At 55.4% G+C, this 18,539-nt stretch overlaps 1 protein-coding gene across 1 annotated transcript; it reads right to left on the reverse strand.

Moving 5' to 3' along the window:
- Positions 1–3,901: 3,901 nt before the first annotated feature.
- Positions 3,902–17,153, reverse strand: LOC106148226. Its single transcript, XM_013512870.1, has 4 exons — positions 17,004–17,153; positions 16,427–16,919; positions 15,527–15,628; positions 3,902–4,938 (listed from the first exon to the last, which is right to left on the reverse strand). The coding sequence occupies exons 1-4, from the start codon at positions 17,151–17,153 to the stop codon at positions 4,790–4,792; spliced, it is 894 nt and encodes a 297-aa protein (XP_013368324.1). The 3' UTR covers positions 3,902–4,789.
- Between the last annotated feature and the right edge of the window lie 1,386 nt (positions 17,154–18,539).

The raw sequence follows: 18,539 nt of genomic DNA on the forward strand, positions 1-18,539 counted from the left end.
GGGGCACCCCCGGCCCCGACGCCGGCCCGAGCGCCCGCGGCCGGAGTCTGCCACCGGCCTCCGCGGCGCCTTTCCGGAAGTCCTTCCCGAGGTGCGACCTCAGCCCGCCCCAACTCTGCCCAGGTCGTCCTCGAAAGCCACGCCCTCGCCCAACACTGACAAAACGGGGCCCCCGACTCCCCGCGGCGACCGAGGGCCCCTCTGCCCCACGCCCGCGACCGCTGAGCATCGAGGGCTGCGCAGACACGCAGCCTCTGCCCGTTAGGCGTCTAACGAGGCGAGACCCAGACCCCGCCCCGCCCAAGCCCTGGGGGAGCCCCGCGAAAAGGAGCCCCGCGGTGAGGGTCTTTTGGGGTCGTGGCGCCACCTCCTGGTGGCCACAGGAACTGCACCTCCAGGCTGTGCGCGCGGGAACACCTGGACCTAAGAGCCGGGCCCAGCTCAGCCTGGCGCGTTGTTCCGGTCCAGCCTAGCAGCAGCCCACTAGGGGGACGTCATTCCGCTCCTGTTGGCTTTCAGGACACGCTCCCTGAGAGTTAGCACTCGCCCCAGATCACTCCCCGGGATGTGATGGAGCCCGGCCTCCACCTCCCCTGTGCGTCAGAGGAGCTCCGGGAACAGCTCGGCTCGGGCTGAGCCAGTCTCCCACCCTACTCGCCACCCCACGCGTGGGAAGGCTCTATCCTAGCCGAGCTTGCTGCTCGCCCACATTAACATCTTCGTCCTCCCTGACGGTCTGAAAGCCCCTCCAAGCAGGGCCAAGATGAATCTGTTCTCATGCCGTCACGGCTTGGGTCTAACACGGCTGTGAAAGCTTCGTCGGGGGTGGAGCCGGAGGTCTCCACGCTCAGCAGTGGATTCACCCACCAGCAAGTCCACAGCTAAAGGTGCTATCAGGAAGCGCTGTTCTTGGGCAGAGCAGGCGGGTCACTGTGGCTCAGGCGCCTCGGCTTCTTCCTTCTCTCCGTTTCCTGCCGCCAAGAGTGAGCAGCTGTGGGTCACCCCAGGCCGGTTCTGCCTCCACACTGGCCAACAAGCATGGACTGAAGCCCCCGGAAACTGAGCCAAAATAAACCTTTCCTCAAGTTCCAGGTGTCGGGGATTCTTCCCAATGACAAGTAAGGAACTAAAACCCATGTCCTCCTCCGTCCAGCCCTGGTGAGGTCCCCCATGCACTCAGCCCCTCTATCCCAGAGCTACACACATGCCCTGCAGGCTCTACCCACACCTCACTAACTGCCCAGTCTAGGAGCTCAGGGAAGTACTTTGTAAATGATTTTTCTATTTTTGAGACAGGGTCTTGCTTTATGAATTCAAGCTGGCCTTGAATTCACTATATAGCCTAGGCTGTCCTCAAACTCACAGCAATCCTCCTGCCTCAGCCTCCTAAGTGCTAGGATTACAGGTGTGTGCCTCCACACCCAGCACACTGTAAATGATTCCAAGGGACAGAAGCACAATTTAAAACTATTTGGCTGGAAGCCAGGCGTGGTGGCACATGCCTCTAATATCAGCACTTAAGAGGCTGAGGTGGGAGGATTGCCCTGAGTTCAAGGCCAGCCTGGGTCACACAGTGAGTTCAAAGCTATCCTGAACTACACAGTGAGACCTTGTCTGAAAACAACAAAAAACTACTTGGGTGGGAAGGGGCTCCTGTCAATGGAAAGTCAAGGCCTGGAACTGCTCCAGCTTCGTGCCGTGGCACCAGGCCCTCCACTTGGTCCTCCTCCACACCTGTAGCCCAGCACCCCCCTCCACCAGTACCCTTGCCAGGCAGTTTCCTCCCACAGAGCATCCACCAGCTAAGGCAGCACGAGCTCATGTGCCTCTCCACGGGAAGGTGCCTCCTCATCCTGACAGCACTAGCAGAAGTCTCAGGTCTCGCTTTGAAGTTCAGTCTGGGCTTAAATTCACTATGTAACCTAGGCTGGCCTTGAACTCATAGTGATCCTCCTGCCTCAACCTCCCAAGTGCTGGGATTACAGGCATGTGCAACCATGCCTGGCAAAAGTCAGTATACCTGTGTAATGGAATATTCAGACTCTAAAAGGAAGGAAATTCTGCCAGGCATGGTTGTGCACACCTGCAATCCCAGCACTCAGGAGGCTGAGGCAAGAGGATCAGAAGTTTGAGGCCAGCCTGGGCTACATAATGATTTCAAGGTCAGTCTGAACACACAGTGAGCCTCTGTCTTAGAAAAACAAAAAACAAAAAAAGGATGGGAGGAAATTCTAACACTTGCTACAATGTAGTGTCTAAAAACATGAAGCTAAGCAAAATAAGAGGCTCAAAAGGGGGCTGGGGATTTAGCTCAGCGGCAAAGCGCCTGCCTGGCAAGCGCAAGGTCATGAGTTCGGTTCCCGGTACCGGAGAAAAACCAAAAAAAAAAAAAAGGCTCAAAAGGATAAATATTTCCTGAATCCCATATGTGAGACATCTAGAATAGGCAAAGCCATAGAGACAGGAAGTGGAATAAATGCTCCTGGGGTGGGGGAGATGGCAGGGCTGTCATTAGAGATGATGAACAGTGTTCTGGGATAGATAGTAGCAATGACTGCACCACAACCTGAGTGTGCCCGACTAAGGTCCATATTTAAAATATATTTTGCCACGATAAGAAACAAAATCAAATGGCCTATTAAAACAAGTGGCAAGCACTTACTGAGCATCTACTACATGTCAGACACGAGTCCAGGACCAAGAGGGGAGGGAGGGCCACTGGGCATCTGCATGGACTCAGACAAGAGCCATGCAGCCCCACCTCCTGTTCCTTCCACTTTGTCAGGCCCCCGGCTGGGCGAATCTGCACAGGAAGCTCTGACACATGTGTTTCCAGACATTTTCAAGGGATGTGAAGGACACTGTGCTGACATCACGGTGAGAGCCACAGCTGGATCCCAGTTCCATGACTTTGCAGCCAGTAATGCAACTATTGTCAGGGTGTGGACAAATAGAACAAGAGCCAGCTGTGGTGGTGCATACCTGTAATTCCAGCCCGCAGGAGGCTGAGGCAGGAGGACCTCTGTAAGTTGGAGGCCAGCCTAGGCTACACAGTGAATTCAAGGCCAGCCTGAAATATACAGCAAGAAAAAAAAATAGAACAAGGTGAACACAAGAAGAGGTCTTTAGAAGCATGTCATCAGTTGCTGTCTTTGATCCTGGACTTGTGTGATCTAAAGGTTTTTGTTTGTTTTTGTTTCTTTTTAACCAGTGATTTAAATGAAGACCTAGTGTCTTACTCAATAATATCTGGAGCCACAATATCTGGAGCCAGAATACCTAGGTTTTAACCCCAGCTCTACCACTTTCTGCTGGGTCAGCTTGGGCAAGTTACTTAACCTCTCTGTGTCTCCGTTTCCTCTTCTCTGAAAGGGGGATAATAACAGCTTCATCCCAGGGCTCTTTGAGGCAGCTCAGGGTTGGGGACAGCGTATGTGTTAGTATGCGAGTCTCATGGCTATCAGGACTGCCTGGGGCCTGGGGCCTGGGGCCTGGGGCCTGGGGTGGGTAACTCAAAGCCAACCAGATGGGACTTACTGAGGACAAAGGGAAAAGCTGACAATCAGCTTCCAACAGAGCAATTACCCAAGTTCAGAGTGAAGAAGAGCGGGCTGGGCATCTGTCCATTCATCTGTCCATGAGAAACAGCCTGAGGTGCCCAGCTGATTTCCAGGAAAACTGCCACAAACCCGGGCAATATGGCTGTCAGGGATAGTCCCCAAGGTGTGGCATCCTGACCTGCAGAGGTGGCAGCCCCACTGTGGCCTGAGCTGAGAACTCAGTGATAGAGGGGAGTAGAAAATGGATTGAGTAATGTCATAAAACTGAACTTACTCCTACCCTGTGACTCAGCAATGCGGCTCATACGTACCCAACAGAAAACACAAGTTCACACAAAACCTTGTATGAGAATGTCACAGCAGCTTTATTCACAACGGTCCAACCTAGAAACAGTCCAGGGAGTCCATCAGAAGGCAAACGACTGAACAAACAATCACGTATCTATACAATGGCCTTCTATGTAGGAATAGAAAAGAACAAACTGCTGATATATACAACAGGATGATTCTCCAAAACACGACGCTGAGTGGAACAAGCCAGACATAATACACAGAGCGTGATTCCATTTTTCTGACATTCCAGAAAAGGCAAAACTAAGCAATGGGAGAAAGAAACCCGTGCGGATGAGAAGCCAACAGGGAAATTTTGAGGAGTGATGGAAATATTCTCCACCTTGGCATGGTTGGCCATACACATTCTTGTCAAAATTCAACAAATGATATACGTGAGATTTCTGCACGTATTACTTAGAGTTCTCTAGAGGAACAGAACCAATATAAAATATGTGTATAATTCCACAAAGGGATTATTAAATTAGCTTAGCGGCTCAGAGGCAGAAGTCACAACAGCCACGTGCGGGCGCAGAGGCGGAAAAACCCAAACTGGCCGTGTGCACGCGGCGGCGCCCCAGATCCGGTAGCTGTGGGAGATCAAAGGCCTGGAAGCTCACTGTGGAATCTCTGGTGTGGCTCTGAGTTGGAAGCCTGAAGAAACTGTAGACCAATGTTCGAGGGCTGGCGCTCTTCCAAGAAAAGGGGGACACTTCCTTCTTTTCTCCCTTGTTAGTCTCTCCAAGCTACAAGTCTATTGGTTGGTGCCATCCGCATCTGGGGTGGGTCTTCCCCCTCCGTTTGTTGGCCTACATGTCAATCATCCACAGAGCCACCCGGAATTTACTAATCACCAGGCACTTCTTACTCAAGTCAAACTGACGTAACACCATTCATGATCACAGCACATTTCTTGTATATATATTTTGTCTTAGACAAAGAACTGGCCGGGTGAAGTGGTGCATATCCATAGTCTTAGCTACTTGAGAGGCTGAGGCAGGAGGATCAGTTGAGCCCAGAAGTTCAAGACCAGCCTGGGCAACATAGCCTGTTTAAAAAAAAAAAAAAGAAGAAGAAGAACACAACAAAGAAGGTGAAGGACAAGGAGAAGAGGAAGAGGAAGAGGAAGAAGAGAAAGAAGGAAAAAGAAAATGAAAAAGAAAAAGAACCAACCAATATGTGGCTCGGTGGCACAGAACTTACCTGGCGTGCACGAGACCCAAGGTTCGATCCCCAGTACTGGGGAAAAAGAAAGAACCATGCAAACATATCGAACTTCAGTTAATGATACACATGAAGTGTTTGGGCTAGGCATTGTGGTGCACGCTTGTAATCCCAGCACTAGGGAGGCTGAGGCAGGAGGATCATTGAGAGTTCGAGACCAGCCTGGGCTACAAAGTGAGCTCAAGGCCAGCCTGAATTGCATATAAAGACCCTGTCTCAAAAAAACAAAAACAAAAACAAAAAAAAAAAAAGAATTGAAAGAGGAGGGCTGCCCAGAGAATGATAAAGCTAAGACACTGTCAATTGTAACATCTGGGTATGGCTGTATGGGTGCTTACTGTGAAATTTGTCCAACTTCTTCAAATGTTTCCAGTGTTAACAGCAAAACGTGGGGAAAAGGGTGGCCGGTGGTGTGGGTGGGAAGTGGGTACACGCACACACCTGTTAGCTGCTGGGAGCCCATAGCAGCATCACCTTTGGAAGCAGTGTCAGCGGGTATCAAAAGCCTTACAGAGCTCCTGCCCCACAACCCAGTTGTCCCATTGCTGGGAATGTGTCCTAAGAAAACAAAGATGGTGTGAGCAAGCTACAGGAATGTTCAGTGCAGCACTGAATATAGGGCCAGGGATATAGCTCAGCAGCATAAGCACCTGCCTGGCAAGTGCAAGGTCCTCAGTTTGATTCCTGGTACCAAAAAAAAAAACCAAAAACAAAAACAAAAAAAAACCACTGAATATAATGAAAAAAACCTGTGGCTGGCTTAGATCCCCTGAAATAGGCCACTGGTTAGAGAAAATGGGCACCTTGATGCACACGGCCACTAAAAAACGCAGCGGGGCCAGAGCATAGCTCATCTGCACAGTACCTACCTGGCAAGCGTAAGGTCATGAGTTCGATTCCTGGTACCCAACATAAATAAATACACTAAAAAGCGGTGCAGCATGGGGTTCGGGGGTGGCCCGGTGGGAAGCACTGTACTAGCATGTGTGAGTCCCTCAGTTCCATCCGTAGCAACCCCCCCAGAAATGATGCATCACACATCACAAATATTTGCTACAGTGGAAAAACAGCCCCTATATGCACTTGATTTCTTAAAAAGCAGGTCTCTGGGGTCACCTTGACACCACCCCACGTGACGATGCATGGGATGAGGATCGTGTTCGTGGCACCCTGATCCTTGCCTGGGGTCTTGGGGGTACTCAGGACTATAGGCTTCGCATCTCCGTTCTGCAGGGCCTGCCTGTGGGACACTGGTCTGCTTGGCTCCCGGACGCTGCTGTGGCTTGAGGAGTAGTAAGGCCGTGGAAGGAGAGTGGCTGCTGGGAGCGGGCGGGGAAGGCAGTGCTTGGGGAAATGCTCCCTGCATCTCTAGCGTGGCCCTTTGGGAAGGGAATTCCATCATCAGACATTGCATTCTTTTTGTGCTGATCCCTGGTCTTACAGAGCAGGCCAGTCTTATAACCAAATGGTCCTTTGAGGTATTAAGTTAGAAAGAAGTTGCCTGTCTACCCTGAGAGGCATCCTACCATCAGCTTCAGGCTAACCTTGTGTAGCCTCTCACTTTATTTTTTTGTTTGGTTTGGGTTTGGGGGTGTATTTATTTATTTATGTATATATTTATTTATTTTTATTTGTTTCTTTGACCTTTATTTGTTTTTTTGGTACCGGGAATTGTACTCAGGACCTTGCACTTGCCAGGCAGGTACTTGTGTCACTGAGCTATATCCCTGGCCCTATTTGGGTTTTTTGTTTTTTGTTTTTTTTTTTGAGACAGCATCTTACTATGTAGTTCACGCTGGTCTTGAACTCACTATGTAGCCCAGGCTGTCCTTAAACTCATGGCAATCCTCCTGCCTCAGTCTCCTGAGTACTAAGCTTAGAAGCATGCACCACCACACCCTGCTCTGCTTCACACTCTAACACACACAGGTGTCAGCTCAGGAAATGTGGCCCCAAGCAACTAGAGGGAATGATCTTTGGGTGGTGAAATCAGGAATAACTTTTCCCGGTAACAAACACATATCTTCTTATGTATTGAGAAAAAAACTGTCACCACAGAAGGAGCCAGTCCCAGCCACAGTGCACCCAGTGGCAAGCTGCCCAGGTGATGAAGTGCTGGAAATCTTGTTTATGGAACAGGGAGGGAACACAGACTTCTCTGGCAGGCACCATCTGAGGCCTGCATGCAGCAGAGAGGCCACTTGCTCTGTGCAGCTCAGGCTGGCCGGTTCCCATAGCCACGCAGCACAGCCGGCCAGCTCAGACACCCCAAAACTGCCGTACGACGCACCAGTGAGCTCCTCATCAGCAAGACAGGGAGCCCGTCAGGAGGACTAGACAGGGGATTTCTAGGCTGGCCGGAAAAATGGAGCGAAAGTCTCTCGGGTCCAGTGAAGAAGCTCAGCGTGAACTTTTGGCCTCCCAAACCAGATAGAAAACACTGTTTCTGCAGGGTGTGGTGGCGCATGCCTGTGTCCCAGCAACTGGAGGCTGAAGCAGGGAGATTGCCTCAACTTCAAAGCCAACTTGGGCTATAGTAAATCCAAGGCCAGCCTAAACTACATGAGCCCCTGTCTAAAAACAAAAAGAACAAGAAAAAAGAAGAAAGCAAACATCATTTCTGAGGTCATTTCTGACACTGATGGCAGAGGGCATAGTCAGGGAGGATTTTCAGGAGCAGGAGGCCAGGTGACTGCCCTTCCACGCTGAGCCTGTGGGTGTATACAACAAGCTGACCCACTTTCCTGGGCCATCCAGTCCTTTCTGAGTAGAAAGAAGCAGGGCCTTGGCCCTACCTTGCTACACAGTCCTAGATGATTCCTTGCTCCTCCCTCGTCCTTAGTCTAAAACTGAAACCGTATCTTTCCCCTAGGGACAGCCAAACTGCCATATCGTGCTCCCAGGAGTGGGAGGATGCGCGTTTTAGGGGGACCCTGGTTGTATCCTTGCCTTGAACACGTGTTCAGAGCGGATTCAGCAGTGCTGGCCGGGACCTAGAGGCAGGGGAAGGCTCACCAAGGCCTACAACCAGATGTTGGTATCCCATGGTTACCATGGCATGGGACACACACACACACACCACAGCTCACCTTCAGGGGCCCCAGCAAAGGGCCTCAAGTGCCAGCCCCCTCCTGGGGCTGCTCTGGCCCTGTGGACGGGGGCAGGAGGCTGGGTGTCCTGATCAGAGGGGCAAGGTGAGGCCGGGAGACAAGGATAGGAGCACTCCCCAGGTGAGTCCATTTGGGTGCGCAGCGGTTGGAGCTGACCGCCCAGGCAGGGGCTGAATCCCCCTGCTGGTGACCATAGGCAAATGCTGTACTTCCCTGGGCCTGGGAGGACATGCTGAGAAATGGGATGACTTCATTTTCTTCCCCCACACTGACACTTGGAGGCAGAAACCGAACCGAACCACGGAGCCGCGCAGACAGAAGCCCTCAGCCGCCCAAGGGCCCAGAAGCTCTGTCCCCCTGCCCCTCCCCTCCCCCTCCCCACTCCTCCGCGGCCCTTCCCCTCCCGCCCTCGCGCGGCCCTTCCCGGTACTGCAGACGCCGCGCTCTCTCCCCAGGCCCCTGCGTCCCCTGCTCCTTGCCAAAAGCGGGCGAGGAGCCCTCTCCTGGTCTCAAGCCGGGAGCCCTGTCCTCAGACCCTTGAAGGTATCTGGCCTAAGCCCCTAAATAGGGGTACAGATCCTTCTCGCTGGCCCCAGATCGGTGATAGGAGCCGGGGAGCTTCATTGGCTGGGGCGGCGGGCGGGGCTGCGGGGGAGGGGGAGGTCCTTAGCGATCACATCCCGATCCTGGGAGGCTGGGAGTCCCCAGGCGCACACGGCGTGTCTCCCGTGTGCACCCCACAAGCACAGGCGCCGCGCCCCATTGCGACCTCACGCCTGTCACCCCTGTCTTGTTGCCTGTCCGTTCTGCTGAAAGCCCAAATACCTTTCCATGGCCTACAGCCCCGCATTGCCCAGCACTGCCCACCGTGCAAACCCTCGCACCCACCAGCACCCACCCACGGTCAATTATTCACTATTTTCCAGCAAAACACACAGCGCTCGCTTCCCGCTTGCGAGCCTGGGTGCTCGTACCGCTCCCGACACACTAGCGGCCTCACTGCCTGGCCTCCATTCAAATACAATCACCTAAAGTTCTTGGAGGCCACTGGGGCTCAGAGGCTCCCTCTTCGCTCCCACAAGCCATGTTTCCTCCTACATGTGTATCCTAACCATTGGGGAAATGGAAATAAACAGCATAACGCGTGTGGGTCCATTTTCCACTGTTACAGCAAAAACCTGAGGGGCTGGGGATGTCGCTCAGTGGTAGAGCAGTTGCCTAGCCATACACAGGCCCTGGGTTTGAGACCAGTTTCGTATATATATAATTTTTTTTTTTGCCTGTAATCCCAGCACTTGGGAGGCTGAGGCAGGAGGATTGCTGTAAACTGGAGGCCAGTCTGGGTTATATAGCAAGTTCAAGACCAGCCTGGACTACATAGTGAAACCCTGACTCACAAAGATAAAAAATAAATAAATGAAATAAAATTATATATACGAGTACTCCGGGAAAATCACCAAAGTTTGAGCCTGACTTTGGCATCTTAGAAGGACCCTTTCCCCCAAAAAAAAAACTTCTGGTGGGAACTAACTATATGAGAACTATATTAATCCTTCCAAGGACTTAATTATCTTCCCTTAACCTCTGCCCCTTAACATTTCCAACACACATACACAGGGCTGAATCCAGGGCCTTTCAACAGAGCTGCATCCTCAGGCTTTTATTTCTTATTTTTAGACAGGGTCTCACCAAATCCCTAAGTGGCCCAGGCTGGGATTGAACTCACAATCCTCCTCCTAGAGTGCTGGGATTACAGCTAGGTATCACCCCACCTGGCTCCACCACCCCTTAACACCACCACACTAAGGACCAAGCTTCCACACATGAACGCTTCATGGCACATGCAAACAGCACAGGAGACACTGCTTCAAATCCACTAGGGTATTTCCGAAGCAAGCAAGCAAGCAAGCAAGCAAGAAAGAAATTAAGCATTAGTGAGGAATAGAAAGTCTGAAACTCTTGTGTAATATTGGTGGAAACATAAAATGGTGCAGCCATTATGAAAAATGTTACAAGGGGCTGGGGATTTAGCTCAGTGGCACAGCACCTGACTGGCAAGCACAAGGTCATGAGTTCAATTCCCAGTACCAGAAAAATACCAAAAAAAAGAAAAAAAAGAAAAATGTTACGATGATGTTGGGTGTGGTGGTGCACGCCTATAGTCCCAGCACTCAGGAGGCTGCGGCAGGAGGATTACTGTGAAGTTAAAGCCAGCCTGGGCTACACAGTGACTTCAAGGCCAGCCTGAACTACTTAGAAAGGCCCTTTCTCAGAGAGAGAGGAGAGAAGGAGAGAGTAGGGGAGGGGAGAAGAGGGGAGGGGAGAGCACAGGACTAAAATGATCCCTCAAAAAATCAAAGACAGAATTTCCATATGGTCCAGCAGTTGCACACCTGGGCATATTCCCAAAGGGACTAGAAAAGGGGCTCGAAGCACTGTCTGGGCCCCATTCACAGCAGCAGCAGCCGTAGTGGCCAGCAAGGGGGGGTGACCTAAGCATCCACCGGCGGCCAGGTGGTTAAGCAGAACGTGGTGGGGTACACAGTGGACAGTACCCACTGCCCCCCAGAAGGAGCCCCACACACACCACCCCGTGGAGGAGCCCTGACAGCAGTGTGATAACAGAACAACCAGGCTGGGAAGGACAATACTGGGCTTTTGCTGTCTGTACTCTGCCACCATTAGCACTAATGAAATGAAACCAGGCACAGCAGCACAGCCCAAATCCCCGCTACTCAGGAGGCGGAGGCAGAAGGATCTGTAGTATGAGGCCAGCCCAGGCAACTCAGGGAGACCCTGCCCCCAAATAGAACATTTTTTAAAAGGGAGGGAGTAGCTAGGGGTACGGCTCAGTGCTAGATTGCTTGCCTGGCATGCATGAGGCCCTGGGTTCAAGACCCTGTACCAAAATCCATCAATCAATCAATACACTGTGACAATGTGTCGGGCTTGCTCTGCTTGTTGTGTGCCGGGAACTCGGTAAAAGCAGGTGGAGTCTGCCTGGGGCACCTACTATGTGCTGCCACTCAGTGAGAACTTGGGCCCACCCCCGGACCTCAAGGGCCTGGCCTGAAGGGAGCAAGAGGCTCAGAAATGAGGGGAGCCGGCTACTGTCCCAGGGCGCGAGGCGGGAGCTGGGAAGGGTCAGCTTCCGCCCGGCCTGGAGAGGGTGACGAGTCCCGGACTTGGGAGTGGACACTTCCTCGGGACAGGAGAGACCAGGGCATCAGGGCTGCAGCATTTCTGGGAGTCACCGAGGCCTGTGGGGAGGTGGCGAGGCGGCTGTGTCCTGGCAGAGCTTGGAAGTGGTCACCCTGCCCAGCTCCAGACCGGCCACAGCAGCCGCTGGCCCTGCAGGAAGGGCGAAGCCGGATGCCACCCGTGTTGTCTCATCCCCGCCAGAGGCGACCACCGGCCCCCCGTGCTGTCCTCCTCCCAGCCCTGCTGCTGGCACGAGACACAGTCGTGCGCACCAGTGGCCACCGAGCCTCTTTGTCTCCCCTCTCACCGCCTTCAGCCACGGGAGACCTGGGCTTCGCAAAGGGTCCCAAGCAAAGCTCTTCCCCGAGATCCCCCGCGGCGGCCCCAGCCCCAAGCCCGCTTCTCCAGCTACTCCATCTTCTCCGTGGCTCGTCTGCATTCCATCAGCAAGCTCTGCTCTGCCAGGCAACAGCAGCCTCGCAGCAGCCAGGGCCACAAGCAAGGGCAAGAAGAGACACAGCCGAGTGTCCAAGAACGTTGATTCTTCATTAAAACATATATACACACACATACATATTCATCTGGTAAATGCTGTACAGAAAATTAAAAAGTAAAGTTAACAGAATAACTGCAAAGGGGGGAGTATCTCCTGGCCTGGTATCATACACCTGTAATCCCAGCACCTGAGAGGCTGAGGCAGGAGGATCCATATGAGTTCAAGGCCAGCCAGGGCTACATAGTGAATTCAAAACCAGCCTGAACTACATAGTGAGACCCTGACTCAAAAAAAAAAAAAAAAAAACGTGGAGAAAGGATGTCCATTAGAGCAGTCAGGCACACTGTTCCAGAGGAGATGACATTTATACTAAGAACCAAAGAACAACAAAGAGTCAGTCATCAATCATCAGGTAAATGTGAACTACAGACAGATGGAAGAGTAAGTACAAAGGCCCTGTGCTAGACTTGAGTCTGGCCTGCTGGAAAATCAGCAGAGAGGGCTCAGGTGCTGGGAGAGGGGCATGGTAGCTCCTCTCCAGCCCACAGCCCCTCTGCAGGCACTGCCCTAGAGGTGCCTCATCTTAAAGGAAGGGAAGCAAGAACCCCGCCAGGCTAGTCAGGCTGGACGGCAGCCTGGTAGTCAGTGAAATTTCCTCAGGGCCAGGGCAGCAGCATCTTCAAAGCCCAGCACCTGGACAGTGGCACACTGGGGCAGGGGGGCTGCAGAAAGGGGTGGTTCTGCCCCTACAGGCCAGGCTCCTCCTGGGCACTTGCAGGGCATGCCCAGGCCCCACCCCATAGCTCCCCAGCTAGAGATCTGGGACAGGTTACTCTGTGGGATCTGGCACAAGAGGGCAACACCAGAGCCTTATTCAGAAGGTAGGGCAGCTAGGCACAGGGGCATGAACCTGTAATGCCACCTACTCAGGAGGCTGAGTCAAAAGGTTTGGGAGTTGAGGTCAGCCGGGCTACATAATGATACCTTATGTCCAGACAAACAAACACACACACACAAAAAAAAAATAAATGCAAATGTAAGAGGGTTTAACTCACACGCGCGATCACTGAGATTCTGCATGTGCACTTCATTAAGGAATAACCCAGCTGCTTTCCCTCATTCCTTGGCACCCAGCCTGCCCCGCACGCCGGGCCTCGACTCGGACCATGCAGAGAGAGGACCAGAGCTAGAGTCCCATTGCTCCTGCCTGTGTCACAGCAAGGGCAATAGCTGAAGTCTCGGGCCACTCGGCTTCCTTAGGACACCAGTGTCCTTTTGGGCCTGGCAACTGTGGTTGGGACGGAGGCCGTGGCCCCTCAGGGATGTCCGGGACCTCTCACCTCGCTCACCTGGGACCCGCGTTGGGCCTCACTGAGCTGCGCACACCTCTGCTCACATAGGCTCTGCTGGCCGCCAGACCTCACGGACACGGCGCAGATTCGAAGATAAAATCACTGAGGATTTCAAGGCGGCCACCGCAGAGCACTCACCAAGGGCCCCTGTGCGCCAGCGCCGCGTGGCTGCGCCCTGCGGAGCCCTGGCCAGTCCTCACTTCAGTGGGCAGGGCGCCCGCCCTTCCCTCTCCCCGCGGAGCTGCACTCTTGGGTCACAAGCACAGCCACAGCCAGAGATTGTCCCCAAAGGGCTGAGGAAGTGCTGCGACAAAGAGGACCTAAGCCACCTCCTCTGGGTGACCGTCGTGCAGGGAAGGTAGCTCAGGAGCGGGAGCAGGTTTTGAGGAGCCCCCCGGGGGTTACAGCAGCCCAGAGAGAAGTGTGACTGGGAGAGCAGAGAGGTCACATGGTGGGGTCCTGAGTGCCTCTGCTCGGCTTATCCCACTCTGACCATTCTGCCCTGCCCAGAACCTTCTCTGGCTCCCCACTGCTCAGGGAAGAAAGCCAAAGCGCTACCCAGGAGCCTTCCTGCCCCTGTTCGCTGCCACTCTCTGTGCGGCGGGCTGGGCCTTCCCAGCCCAGGCTGGGCCTGCCCTCCCCTCTGCCTTGGACCCTCCTCCCACCCCCCGCGGTGCTCCTCCCTCTGCTGCACCCTCCAGATCCTGACAAGGACAGGGCCTCCTCCAGGAAGACTTGCCTCGCTCCCAGACTGGGTCAGGACATGGTCTGGGCTGTCCCAGGCTCTGTGTTTTCAGGTGGCTCATCTTACTCCCTACAGACAAGTTCTGTGAGGGGAGGGACTGGCTCCTGTTCATGGTGACAAGTCTGGACCCCAACACATAGTAGGTGTTTGATAACGGTTGTTGAATGAATATGTGAGCTCACAGGCACTGGGCACACCAGACTCTGTCCGAGCTATTTTCTCACAGATCAGGCAGTCCACCCAGGGAGGAGGGACGACCAATCGTGAGGCACCGGTACAGTACATCTGGCCTAGTTGGTACTTTACATCCCTGACCTGTGTATTAGTCCCATCCAGCCTCAGACAGAGGTGTTCTCCCCACCCCCTCTACACTGATACTGAGTACTGAACCCAGGGCCGCTCGACCACTGAGCTAATAAAAATATGACTTTTATTTTGAAACAAGGTTTCACTAAATTGGCCTTGAACTTGTGATCCTCCTGCCTCAACCTCTAGGGTAGCCAGGATTACAGGCCTGCGCTATCGTCAGGGCCACAGGAGGAAACAGGTGGCACGCATATCCTCGTCCCTTCCCCTCCCTGCCACCACACACAGATCCAAACCTGGCCGGATCACAGCCGCAGCCTCTCAGCCAGGCCAGGCCAGGCCAGATGTCCTCTCTCTCGGCTGTCCCAAAGCGCTCCCTCCCATCTGGCTCCTGTCCCCTGCTTCTCCTCCGCTTCCTCTCCTCCCAGGGTCTTCCTTCCTGCCCGCGGATATTCCCTCCGCAGGAAAGCGCCCAGGCTCCAGGGCAAGGCCCCCAGGTCCCGCTGCCCGGGCCAGGACATATGCTTCCTCCACCAACCAGCCCTACTCCCTCCCCGCGCCTGGATGTTCCGATGTTCCAGCCAGGCCTGAGGACCAGGGAGCACTGCACAGAGAGCTCCCCAGGGCCCGCTGTCCCTCGCTCGGCCTCCAGCCCCAGCAGGGACAGAGGACACTGGGGCCTGACATCAGGCACAGATCTCCTAGGGCCTTTGTCACCCTGCCTTGAGCTGGTCAGGACAGAAAGCATCTTCAGAGCCAAGCTCTGCACCCTCCCGGTACAATGACCTCCGAATCACAGACGCTGGATCACTCTGCACAACACCCAGCAGCAGGAGGGTGCTCAGTTAACACTATTAGCTGCTGTCATCCCATCTCACCGTCTCATTGAACCTTCAGGACTGTCCTGGAAGAACAGGCGGAAGTTTCTGATGCTCATTTTATAAGTGAGGAAGGGGCTGGGGATTTAGCTCAGCGGCAAAGCTCCTGCCTGGCAAGCGCAAGGTCGTGAGTTCGGTTCCCGGTACCGGAGAAAAACCAAAAACCAAAAAAAAAAACAAAAAATATAAGTGAGGAAACTGAGGTTTAGGAAGAAGGAAATCACGTGCTCCAACTCCAGCGGGGGCTCCGTGAGCGCGGTCCTTCTGCTAGGCAAGCCCTGCAGGCCAAGGCCACCCCAACTCAGGACGCTTCGGGAGTCTAACCTGGATCTCTCCTGCCGCGGCGCCGTCCATTTCCTCCATACACAGAACATGGGAAAACCCACAGCGTGCGCGGGGAAGAGGGTGTCGCCCACCTCCCGACCGCTGAAGATTGGGAAACAGGCCCAGGCAGGTGAAGACCAGCCCCAGCCGCACCCCTCCCCAGCCACCCGGGAGCGCCGTTGCTCCGCGGCCACCAGAGGGCGCACGCCCCATCTCATTGCGAAAGCCACGACGGCGGCTGCGGCGGGCCCGGAGGGGCTTGCAGAGGATGGGAGGTAGGGGTGCGGCCACTTCGGGGAAATCTGCCCTGGAATGCAGCCCCACCCAGGGCGCGGACTCCGCCTCTTTAGAACCTCGAGTGCTATCCCCCAGCCTCCACTCCACTCCACTCCCGCCCCTTGCGAGAGCCCCGGGTGACCGCTCGTACGCCCCCTCCTGGCCACTGCGGGCACGACAGCCGGGCGTAGGTCGGGCTTGGAGGGCAGAGCGGAGACAGGGGCAGAGGGAGTTTACCCGTAGCAAGAGGGGCAGGAGGGGCAAATGGGCAGAACGAGCTTGCGGAGGTGAGCACCAGGTACACAGAAGTGCGGGAAACATTCGGCGGCTGTGCTGGGTGTGCCGGGCCCCGGGTGGGTGAGGAGGACGACCCTGGGAGGACGACCCTGGGGCCCCCGGCCGGCGCTGGGGCAGCGGGTGGGCCCTGAGGAGTGTTAGGGGCCCTGAGCCCAGACGGGAAGGAGGCACCCGGTGACTGGTGCTCCCCGAGTGGCTCCTTGGAGGTACTAAGTATCCAACACAGTGGTGTACTGGACAAGCAGAAAACCACACAGGGACGGGACGTAGGGGCAGCACCGGGAAGACCCTGGGTGGGACCTGGGGCGGGTCCACACTAGGACGCACCGCGCGTGTCCGCGGACCCGGCGAGACGAAGAAGGCAAGCAAGGGGCACTGCGGGCGTCGTAGCTGGGGCTCCACGTGTCTCGCGTGTCCGGCGAGACGAAGAAGGCAAGCAAGGGGCACTGCGGGCGTCGTAGCTGGGGCTCCACGTGTCTCGCGTGTCCGGCGAGACGAAGAAGGCAAGCAAGGGGCACTGCGGGCGTCGTAGCTGGGGCTGCGCGCGCCGGCGTCTGTGCGCAGTGTGGGTGCCGGGCACAGAGGGGTTGATGCAGTTGCTGGGCTTGTGCTCGTCCTGGACAGGATGCCACTGCCCGCAGTGCCTCAGTGCCCTCTCCAGAGCCGCTCCAGCCGGGATCGCTGTGCCATTTTCATGGCCAGGACTTAGATCAGAAATGTCCCTCCGCCAGCGAGGGTCTTTCGCCCTGATCAGACCCTGTTCGTGATTTCCTGGCCTACAGGAGGCGCAGGGAGGGGACAGCCTCTGGACAGAGCCCTCCTATCTCCTTTCCCCAGATGCGAAGGGAAGTAAAGGCAGGTCAGCCCCTCATTCTTAAAAAAAATAAGAAGCCCCCTCCTCGACTCCTCCCGTCAGGCTTTGGCCTCCTGGCCCAGCTTGCTGGCTGCTGGGCCGGGAGGGGCTGCCAGGCTCGGCCTCCTGCCCACTGCGGGGCGCCGGGGGAGGGCGGCGCGCGGCGCGAGATGCCACGTTGCCATGGAGACGCTGCCGCATCCTGACTGCTCCTGGCAACGGGGTCCCGCAGCCAGGCAGGCGCTCGGCGGGGACCCCAGGGAGCAGGCGCGCCAGGCTGCCCACGGCGCCGCCAGACCCCCGGGACACGGATACAGCTCCCCCGCCCACAGACACCCCTCATTCACACTCCCAGGGGCACACACATGTACACAGGCGCCCCAGCTGCAGCAGCCCAGGCGGAACTGCAGCCCAAGCCCTCCCTGCAGCCCCCACTCATTAATTCAGCAAACATTTGCCGACCATCTCAGTGCCAGGCGCGAGCTGGCCACTGCGGCTGCGGCAACGAGTCACACGGGGACGCAGCACCGCCCCCGCCCTCATCTCACAGCTCGCAGGGGAGGCAGACAGAAACAGCGCGATCAATACTGTGACCCCAACAACAGCCATCATCGACTGTGTGCTGAGCCCTCCAAATACGGGGTCTTGCCCAAACTGTACCCCTCCTGGGAAGCACCGTAAGGACCCCTTTCTACAGATGGGGAAACTGAGGCTCCAGAAAGCTCATTTATCTACCCCGGGTCACACAGCACGAGGCACAGTTGGCCACCTAACTTGGATCTTACCCACTTCCTCACACTACCATTTCAGGAAGTGATTCCAGAGCATAATGAGGGAGGACCCAGCGCAGCTGGGGAGGGGGCAGGAGAAATTCGGATTCGAGCTTGGGTCTTGGAAGAATATACAAATCTGCCAGGCCAAGCAAGAGGCAGGCACCGCACTCTGCAAAGACCGGAAGATTTCAGGCTGCTGGCCCGGGGTGAGGGAGAACGGGGCAGAAGGCATGGCTCGCAAGCTGGTGCGGGGCCTGGCTGGGGGCTTTTTCAGGCCACAGGGAAGGCCACCATTCCTAGGGGGCAAGGGAGTGCAGGCCCTGGCACCGCAGGCAGGGAGCTGGCCTGGAGGGGCAGAGCTGTGGCCAGGAGACTGGAGAGTAGGCCACAGCCATCATCCTCTAAGCGACCAGCAGCTCTAGTCAGCGCGAGTCCAGAGGAAGGAAGCTGGACACGCCCTCCTGGCCTTCCCAAGCAAAAGTCTTCTTCTCAACCCAGAGCCCAGGGACCCTGGGATGACCCCAGAGCTTGACACAGGAGGGAGCAGGGCCCAGGGAGAGCGAGGGTTCAGAGACAGTGAGGGCAGTGAGGGAAACATGAGCAAGCTGGGCTGGACCTCCAGGACTTCCAAAGAGGGCTGGGTTTGAGGTTGGAAGAGGCCCGGAAACCCTGGAGAAGAAACGTGCCTCTCACAAACCTCATACTTCTTGACAGGGGTGGTGGCGCACATGCCTGTAATCCCAGCACACCAGCACTCGGGAGACTGAGGCAGGAGGATCTCTTCGAGTTCAAGGCCAGCCTGGGCTACAAAGGA

This window comes from Chinchilla lanigera, unplaced genomic scaffold (genome assembly GCF_000276665.1).
Source record: "Chinchilla lanigera isolate Chin_1 unplaced genomic scaffold, ChiLan1.0 scaffold00017, whole genome shotgun sequence".
Classification (NCBI taxonomy): Eukaryota; Metazoa; Chordata; class Mammalia; order Rodentia; family Chinchillidae; genus Chinchilla; species Chinchilla lanigera.